We start from the raw sequence: 10,156 nt of genomic DNA, 5'->3' as shown, positions 1-10,156 counted from the left end.
TTATCAAAGCATGTGTTGAAGAGTGAGTAAAGTGCGTTTGGTGCTGCCTTCCAAACTATTTTTAATATTTCCGCTGTTATTTTATCCGGACCAGGAACTTTTTTCTTCTTTGTTCTTTTAATTGCTTCATCTATTTCGTCCATTCTTATTTCCTGTTCCATATTGTAGTTTAAGTATTCGCTATATCTGTTCTTTATGTTTTGTGAATCCTCTGCTTCTGTACTTTCCTTTCCATCCGGCATTAATGTTTCCAAAAGTCTCTTCGCCGATGAAGTCCAATCAGTTGTAAAATCGCTACCTAATTTAATCGTACTTAGGATATTACTATTTTTAATCTTTCCCATCATTAGCTTGTATGCCAGTCCCCAAGGGTTTTTCGTAGTGTTCCGGTTTACGAAATCATTCCACGAGTCCTTTTTTGCCTTTCCAATCTCTCTCTTGTAGTCCCTTCTTAGTCTGCAGTATATATCAAAACTGTATTTATACGCCTTTTCATATTTAAGTTTCCTGTACCGTTTACAGCTTCTACGAGATGCCGCCAATCTTTTCTTTAAGTTGGTCAGTTGTTCGCTCTACCACGGTACTGTTTTCCTAGACAGGGGTCTTCTCCTACTTAGATTGCTACTGCATATAAGATCAATCTTTCTATTAAATAGATTAACGGCGTTCTCCGGACTTGTATTTGTGATTTTGTTTGGGAAAAAATTAAATTTCCGTGATCCCCGCGCGCCTTCGATATACGCTACTGAGAGCTCTCTGTAATTGTGTACATCGACAGTTTGTTATTGCGTCCACAAGGGCGAAGCGCCGAATTAGGAGAGAGTTTCCGCGTCTTTAAAAAGGAGCGATGCGGCACGGAGGGCGAGTCTGGTACGACGAGCCGTCCGGTAAACCCGAGAAGAACATTTGTGATCCGAAGAATAAAAATTACGTATTCTTACTTAGAATAAAGAGACTAGTTCCTGCTATCTATCCTTGCCTATCGACGCAGTCCACAAGAGAGAATTAGGCGATAGCTCCGATAAAACCCAAAGGAGAAAATATACAAAACATGGTCCTTCGAGCCGGATCTGTGTCGAGAAATTAACGGATGGATTCAAACAAGATACACGTGCAAGCAGTGCAACTACTTCAAGTGAGCCATTCAACAATTGCGCTACATTCCGAGTAAACATTTCCGTACGACAAGGAAGTATTTCGACTCACGTACATACGTTCTCCATTTCAACACCGTGTTTACCTTACAAGGTCGAGCTCTGCAAGACAATAGATCGAAATGGACAAGGCAATATTTGCGTTCGATACGAATTTACGTTATTTAACGAACTCAATAACGAATTTCCAAAAGCTTGGAGTTGATAATCAAACTCATGCCATCACTAAAGGACGATTTCAACTCTTGCAAAATTACTGGAATAAATGCCAGGAGAATGCCGCTATCATTGAGGCAGTAGCAACCGACGCAGACGCGGCACAGCTTCCCTTCTTCAAGAGCAAGCTGCTAGACAAGGCGGAGGTCTCGTACATGCAAGCCTACGACTTCTTTCAAGAAAAACTCGAGGCATTCAACGTCGCTTCAATTTCCATTCCTGTACCAACGGCGGCCGCAACGACGTCCATCAACGAGATCCGATTGCCGAAGATCAACTTGCCTTCTTTCTCCGGTAATGTAACCGAGTGGCTAACGTTTCGCGATTTGTTTCTTGCGCTCGTTAAAAATCGCCGTTCCATATCGCAAGTCGAGAAATTGCAATATTTATTATCCGCGGTTACTGGCGACGCTGCTAAGTTGATTTCCCATCTTTCTCTAACCGATAGTAATTTCGATGTTGCATGGAAGGAACTCACGAATCGTTACGAAAATCAACGCGTTATTATTGACGCATATTTCAAACGTTTATTTACCATTCCTAATGTTTCGTCTAACGATCTGTTCGGGTTAAAACAATTACGCTCCAATTCATCGGAATCGATAAATGCTCTGCGTGCCTTGAAATGTTCTGTAGATGAATGGGATATGATTTTAGTCTACATTCTTGTACAAAAACTAGACAAATTGACGAGAAAAGATTGGGAAGTCAGCTTAGGTTCAGAGAGGAGATATCCTACGATGGAAAAACTATACGCGTTTCTAGATACACAAATTCGTTCGCTTGAGGCTGTATCCAAGGACGGAGATAACTCGAAGTCCGCCAACGGAAACTCATCCGAAAAGAGTTCCGGTGCTCGCTCGATTCCAAATGCGGCACGAAAAAATAATATAGTGCGTTCTCACCATACAAACACCGCGAGTACGTGCGCTCTTTGTTCCGAAACACATCGTTTAATGCATTGCGAGAAATTTCAAGCGTTAAGCATTTCGCATCGACTAGAGTTTGTTCAAAAAAATAATATATGCAAAAATTGTTTGACCAAAGGTCATTACGTTTCGAATTGTCGTAGTTCCTTTACTTGCTTGAAATGTAAAAGACAACATCATACTTTGTTACACGAGAATTCAAGGTCAAGTTTAACGACAACAACAGACTCTGGACAATGCGATAACGCGTCCAACGTACATTCACACGTGAACGCGGGAGTTAAACCCGTGCTCCTGGCTACCGCACGTGTTTGTATAGGATCAGAAAACGGTCGATATGTTTACACGCGAGCACTGATCGATCAAGGTTCCGATGCCACATTCGTTTCGTCACGAGTCGCTCAAATGTTGAGAGCTCGCTTAATTTCAACACGCGTAAAGGTATCTGGCATCGGTGACACTACGTCTAATTGCGTTCAACATGCCGTCTCTATTTCTATCAGCGCGACTAATAAAAATGATACGATTCTTCATACCAAAGCATTGGTCGTTCCAAAAATTACAGCGTACATTCCACCTCATTTCCAATTACAAGAGATTCCGTTTCTTTCCAAATTGAATCTAGCCGATCCAAATCCAAGCTCAAATGATGCAATCGAAGTACTTCTCGGGGCCGAATTATACGGTTCAATTATGATGGGTGGCTTAATGAAAGCTTCTAACGATGCTACACTTGCGCAAGAAACGATATTCGGGTGGATCATTTCGGGTCCTATTTCAAACCAAAAAAATAGCCAAAGAATTCACGTTCACCAAGCAACTTCTGGCAATCTCGATTTCGAACTCCGACGTTTTTGGGAGCTGGAAGAAATTCCAACGACACACTGCTCTCTCAGAGGAAAATCTTCGTTGCAACTTACATTTTCAAGAGACACATATGCGCGATTCTTCAGGGCGCTATGTTGTCCGCTTACCCTTCAAGTCTGGTCCTCCGATAAAGATCGGCGAGTCAAGGTCAGTAGCTACGCGTTCACTCGTGCAACTAGAGCGACGTTTAGCCAATTCTCGGGAAATTTCAGGGCAATACGTCGACTTTCTTAACGAGTACGAAGAGCTCGGGCATATGCAAAAAATCGAAAACGTGCAACGCTTCTTTCAACCGACGTTTCTACCTCATCATCCAGTTATTCGCGAGGACAATACTACAACCAAACTTCGTGTAGTGTTTAATGCCTCGGCAAATACCTCGAATAACACTTCTTTGAATGACCATCTTATGATTGGTCCAAAGTTGCAAGCCGATCTTCCGGCGATTATTCTTCAATGGCGTTTGTACAAATACGTTTTTTCCGCTGATATTCAGCAAATGTTTCGACAAATACAGATTCATTCAGACGATCGCCAATATCAATTAATATTGTGGCGTACGATTCCGAACGAGCCAGTCCATACTTATTCATTAAATACCGTTACTTATGGTACTGCCTGCGCGCCTTATCTCGCCCAACGCGTGCTCAAACAACTTTCAATCGACGAGAGTTCGCGTTTTCCACTAGCTCAAGCAATTTTGCAAAATGAAATATACGTTGACGATGTCCTATCCGGAGGCGATGATAAACCATCCACGATTAAAAAACGCGACCAACTAATCGGCTGTTTACTAAGCGCAGGCATTCATCTCAGAAAATGGGCCAGCAACGATTTTGAAATTCTACAAGATATAAATCCTGCGAATCACGGTCTAGCAAGTTCCAAGCCTTTCCAAGAAGGTGAACAATTAAAAATACTCGGTATTCATTGGACACCTTGCGATGATAATTTCTCCTTTGAAATAAAATTCCGTCCACCATCTACCGACATTTCGAAACGACAAATCCTTTCGACGATAGCGAAAATATTCGATCCCCTCGGATGGGTGTCTCCGATCACGATATCTCTCAAAATTCTACTGCAAAAACTGTGGAAATTTTCCTACGGATGGGATGATATTCTTCCTGCGGAAATAACAACCGAATGGAATGCTTTTTGCGAAAAGATGTTACACTTGACGACTCTGCAAGTTCCTCGTTGGTTAGGCTTCGAGCGTAACATTCAGTGCTTGCATTTACACGGCTTTTGCGACGCTTCATCTAAAGCCTATGCAGCGGTAGTCTATTCAAAAGTTGTCACGAATTCTGGCGATAGTCATGTTCGACTTCTCCTATCAAAAACCAAGGTTGCTCCGATTAAAACGATTTCGATTCCACGACTCGAGCTCTGTGCGGCTCAGCTGCTAGCACGCTGTATTTCGTTTACTATTGACGCGATGAAATTGCAAAACATTCCTGTGTTTTGCTGGAGTGACTCGACAATCGTATTAGCATGGTTGCAAATGGCTCCATCAGATTTAAAAGTATTTGTAGCTAACAGAGTGTCTTCTATTCAAACGAAGCTTCCTACGGCGACATGGCTGCATGTGCCAACAGAAGATAATCCCGCAGATTGCGCATCGCGCGGCATAAATCCAGCTCAGCTAACGCCTTCCAGTTCCTGGTGGAACGGCCCGGCATGGCTGAAATTTAACGAGGATAATTGGCCAGTTCAATCTACGATAAGTTGCACCGAAGATGATTCCGAATTGAAAGCGTCAAATGCAGTCCACTCGCATCATTCAAATCGAGCGGAACTTTTTGAATCCTTCAATCATATCTCCACGTGGCCACGCTTACTACGGGTCACCGCATACGTCCTTCGGTTCAAGTTTCGAACGAAAGTCCCAGATGTTGCTCAAGGTCTCTCTATTTTGCAAGTCGATGAAATAAAAACCGCGCACAGATTCTGGATTAAACAGATGCAAACGGAATACTTTTCAAAAGAAATCGTCGCTTTCAAAGCCAAGTCGAGGTTACCAGTTCGATGCTCCATCCATTCTCTCGATCCGTTCCTGGATCCCTCCGGTATCCTACGCGTGGGTGGTCGACTTCAACTGTCTGACCTTTCATATGATCGTAAATTTCCGATTCTACTTCCAAAACATTACCTTTCTAAGCTCATTATCGATCAAATTCATAAGGATACACTTCACGGCGGTGTACAATTAATGCTTCGCATGTTGCGAGAACAATATTGGATTCTGGGGGCGCGAAGCATGGTAAAAGGTTGTATCCGCAATTGCGTGACATGTACTCGGCATCGCGCCATAACCGGCGTACAATTTATGGCCGACCTTCCTACATTTAGAGTAACTCCGTCCCGTCCATTTTGCCATACGGGACTTGATTACGCCGGCCCCTTCGCAATTCGAGACGCTTCCGGCCGCGGACGTAAGTCGCACAAAACATACATCTCGCTATTTGTTTGTCTCGCTACACGAGCTATACACTTAGAGCTCGTTCATGATTATTCCACGGCTGCGTTTCTCGCATCTTTCGAACGGTTCGTAGCGCGTCGTGGCATTCCATCCGATCTTTATTCCGACAACGCGACTACCTATCAAGGCGCGGATCGCGAACTTGTTACAGCGATCCGACAGACTCAATCCGACGTAGATCTGCAGGCGAAGTTCGCGTCAAAGCCAGTTCAATGGCATTTCATTCCGCCTTCTGCCCCTCATTTTGGGGGCATGTGGGAGGCAGGTGTTAAGAGTGTTAAGCACCACTTGCGACGTATACTTGGTTCCTGCACACCTACGGTCGAAGAGTTCACCACGCTTTTATGTAACATCGAAGCATGTTTGAATTCGCGCCCGATCGCCGCACTTCATGACGATGTAAATTCTTGCAATGCGCTCACACCAGGGCATTTTTTAATTGGTAGCGCCATTAAATCGATTCCGAGTCCGAGCGTCTTACATATCTCCGAGTCACGACTCGATCGATGGCAATTAATGCGTGCGAAATACGAGCAATTTTGGAAATTGTGGAGTCTTGACTACTTGAACACCTTGCAGCAGCGTTTTAAATGGCAGAATCGATCTGATGAATTTCGCATAAACGATATTGTTCTAATAAAAAATCCTAATTTACCTCCCTGCAGATGGGAACTTGCGAGAATCATCGAATGTAAGCCTGACAAGGATGGCCTGGTGCGAGTTGCTCAGGTCAAGACCGCGTCTTCTACTTTTGTAAGACCTATTGTTAAACTCTGTAAACTGCCGGTAAGTCCGGACAGTTCAGCGTAATCTAAATTCTGCAGGTTGTCTACAATGATTGCAGTTCAATGTGTAAGGATTTACCCCTGACTGTCATTTGAATCCCTTGGCGATTCAACCCAAGGGGTATGTTTGGGAAAAAATTAAATTTCCGTGATCCCCGCGCGCCTTCGATATACGCTACTGAGAGCTCTCTGTAATTGTGTACATCGACAGTTTGTTATTGCGTCCACAAGGGCGAAGCGCCGAATTAGGAGAGAGTTTCCGCGTCTTTAAAAAGGAGCGATGCGGCACGGAGGGCGAGTCTGGTACGACGAGCCGTCCGGTAAACCCGAGAAGAACATTTGTGATCCGAAGAATAAAAATTACGTATTCTTACTTAGAATAAAGAGACTAGTTCCTGCTATCTATCCTTGCCTATCGACGCAGTCCACAAGAGAGAACTAGGCGATAGCTCCGATAAAACCCAAAGGAGAAAATATACAAAACAGATTTCTTTACAAAAGGTCCCATTGAGTTCTGATTTAATAACATCGCCAAACTGATCCCAATTGACCTTCTTTAAGTTATAGAATTGTCCTGTGATTACCTGATTTGTTTCTGAATTTTTATTGTTGTTATGTTCAAAGTATATACAATTATGGTCTGAGGAAGTCATTTTCGGGAAGACCTTCCAATCATTAATATCCTTCAGGACTCCACTATTCACCACAGTCAAGTCTATATTGGCCTCTCCTATTATAGTAGAGAACGTTGGTTCGTTTCCAGGCTGATTCAAAATGTATACATTTTTATTTATTAGGAAATCCTCGAGTAATTCGCCTTTCGCGTCGTTCTCTTTGCAGTACCAAGTTTTGGAGTGAGCATTGGAGTCCATTGATATGATCATGTCGTGGCTTTTGAACGTTTCTATTATAGTCTCCAACTTATTAATAAAATAGTTTAGCTCCATGGAAAATTGACAATAAACTGATACCAAATATAAGTTTACTTCATTATGTACTATATGTGCGCAAGCTATATGTTCGTCCGTAAACTGTTCGATTTTTGTGACAGTTATTTCCTGATTATATACAACTATAGCAGCATTTGTATCTGTCACCTTATTACTTTGAACAACTCTTGCACCAAGTGAAGCGCAGCCTTTGACTTGTCCTTGGAATACGTATGGTTCTTGTATCAGACACACATCAATGCCTTGTTCCTCTACTTTTAATCTTAATTCGTATGATGCCGTCTGCGAACGGCCAACATTTATTTGAAAGAATTTTATCATTATGTATAATCTATTTTATTCTTTACGATTTCAGTTACTCTTAGATACTCCGGGCATCTCTTGTCACTTACAGTATGATGTGTGTCTTTCCTTTTAGCTCTTGTACAATTAGCGCAGACTGCAGATTTCTCTCTCTCTCTGAGTAATTGGTGCTTATATGGCCCGCCCCCCCCCCACAGTGTCCACAAGTGGGGGTCTTTTCCTTGCAGTGTTTAACACTGTGGCCTAAGCCTAGACAACGGAAGCACCTAGTCAAGGCTAAGTAATCATTAACCTTGTATGATCTCCAGTCAATATATAGTCGTTCTTGCTCCAAGAGTTTTCTTCTTATCTCTCCTGTCACCTCTATTACCCAGTTATTAGTATTTCTGGTTTTAACAAATGTGTTGTATCTGTATTTAACCCTGCTTTTATTTTCCTGCTTGGCGATTCCAAGTTTTTCAACATTCTTAGACCAAAATTGTTCCATAAACTGCTTCTTTGTGACCGACTTTTCTACGTCATATACTATCATACTGGGTCCAGTTTTCTTAGGCAGCTCTGTTTTCAGCCCGCATTCATTGTCTTCTATTATCTGCTGGATCTTTTTTAATTCGTTTCCACCTTCCGTTTCCACTAGAATGCCTCTGTCTCCCACCTTTCTCATTCTTTTAATCCTTATTTCTTTAATTAACGGATTCATTTTCTTTGTAAGTTTTTCTTTGACATCCTCACACGTTAAATTGTCCTTTTCATTTAAAGGCTTAACAATCATTACCGAAGAATTAGTCTTGAATCCGCTTTTTAGTGTAGTACGTTGGATAATTTCTTTTTTTTCTGTTTCAGATGCTGCTGTTCCGGACCATGGAGTGAACGCCACTTGAACATAGGACATCGAACTGATAGAATTTTTCGATGCCAGGTAAGTACACTTTAATTTTTCTCTCTCAACGATACTCTCTTGTAATTTCCCTTCTAGTAGCACCCACTTAGACAATATGAACTTAATTGTATTCTTATTGATTTTATTGTTTTCATTAAAGAGAAACTCTTCTAGAGCTACTCTTTCAGATCTCACTTCTTCTAGCGTAACTTCCTTGTCGTCCTTTTCAACTTTCGGTGAGCCTTTTTGTTCCAGTTTCTCTCTTTCCACACTATTCGCACTGCTTTTTTGAACAGGTTCAGGAAAAATAAATACATCATTATCATCAGTTTCTCTGGTATTTTTTGAACTGGGGCGTTTTGTCGTTTTTTTTTTCAGCCGGAGAGTCGTATGCCTCCTCACCTTGTTCAAGCAAAGCGCTAAAGCAAGGCCTATTTATTCCTCCAGTTATTATTTTCGCCGATGGTGGTGGTGATCTGGGAATAGACTCCCTTCTTTGAACGGGTCCTGTTCTTTATCTCCGGGTTTGTGTTTCATCGTTAACTTTGGTTTGAATGTATTTTTAGTTTTTTCATTTTTCTCCATTTTTCATCCCACGAGTATGGTAGGAACAAGTATCAAGTGATTCAGAGCCTCCATGATATCACCAAGCCTAGCTACTCTGGGGGGTCGGCAGGTACCCCAGAGGGAACGTTTGCGACCGCGCTGTTTCACGTCTTCGTGGCCAAGCAGCCATCGGCACGTTGCCTTACACCTTGGCTTGCACGTTTGGTGCATTCTTAGTCTGTCCTCTCCTTCCAAACTCATTCGGCAAGGTTGAACCTACCAGGGGCATAGCCCCCGTCGGCATGACTTCGAAGGTTTGTTCGCGTCGCATGCCCTAACATGCTCCTTCTCACTCCAATGCGCTCCAATACGTTTGTGTCACCGGAAACAAGATGGCGACTAGATGTTCGCGTCACGTTAGAGCATACTCTAAGGAGCAATTAGGAGCACGCTCTATTTGCCTCACCTTCGAAGGTGGTGCATTTGGGGCTATTTTATCGCGCATGCGTGTGAAGCTTGTACTGTAAACAGTATCCACTGCTCAAGAGTCGGGTAGTCCAATAACCTCGCTTTTATTATTCGGCTACGCCGTCACTGTCTTGATATTTCACAATGGAAACTTCTTTTAAGTATTCAGGTAAGAATTTTATATATGATGCTGATTACTTAAATACTCATAATACTTTTTATATTTTTACTTAATTAACTAATAAAATAAATTCTAAGAGATAGATTAAATGATTTTATTCTAAGATAATTTAAATTGCATAAATATTGTACTATATTAATAGTTTTATTTTTCAGCTGTGAAACCTAAACTGGTATCATTAAAATTAATTAAGCCTCCCCAGACTTTTGCGTGTACTTCTGTTGTAACTGCTACAACAAACTCGACACAGTTCCTAACCACAACTGCGCCTTTGGATTCTGTACTGAATAAAATAAGTTTTTCTACAATTCAACCTCAGACTATAATCCACGAGAGTCCTTCTGTTACAGTTCCTGTAACAAGCTCTATGCAGTACACACCTACAACTTTGTCTT

At 42.0% G+C, this 10,156-nt stretch overlaps 1 protein-coding gene across 1 annotated transcript; it reads left to right on the top strand.

Moving 5' to 3' along the window:
- Positions 1 to 1,090: 1,090 nt before the first annotated feature.
- Positions 1,091 to 8,556, top strand: LOC114929552 (uncharacterized). The gene is made up of 4 exons (XM_085486526.1): positions 1,091 to 1,135; positions 1,349 to 1,664; positions 3,379 to 6,434; positions 8,530 to 8,556. The coding sequence occupies exons 1-4, from the start codon at positions 1,091 to 1,093 to the stop codon at positions 8,554 to 8,556; spliced, it is 3,444 nt and encodes a 1,147-aa protein (XP_085342652.1).
- Positions 8,557 to 10,156: the final 1,600 nt, after the last annotated feature.

This window comes from Nylanderia fulva, unplaced genomic scaffold (assembly GCF_048542155.1).
Source record: "Nylanderia fulva isolate GAGA-0341 unplaced genomic scaffold, ASM4854215v1 Scaffold444, whole genome shotgun sequence".
NCBI classification, from domain to species: domain Eukaryota; kingdom Metazoa; phylum Arthropoda; class Insecta; order Hymenoptera; family Formicidae; genus Nylanderia; species Nylanderia fulva.
Note: the sequence above shows the minus strand (reverse complement) of the source record. Positions and strands in the feature narration are given on the sequence as shown.

Bases quoted from the DNA above. Each gene is read 5' to 3' on its own strand.
- LOC114929552 (XM_085486526.1), top strand. From the start codon at position 1,091: ATGGATTCAAACAAGATACACGTGCAAGCAGTGCAACTACTTCAA. The intron at 1,136-1,348 runs GTGAGCCATTCA...AATTTCCAAAAG, and splicing joins AAGCAGTGCAACTACTTCAA to CTTGGAGTTGATAATCAAAC. The intron at 6,435-8,529 runs GTAAGTCCGGAC...TTTCTGTTTCAG, and splicing joins TTAAACTCTGTAAACTGCCG to ATGCTGCTGTTCCGGACCAT.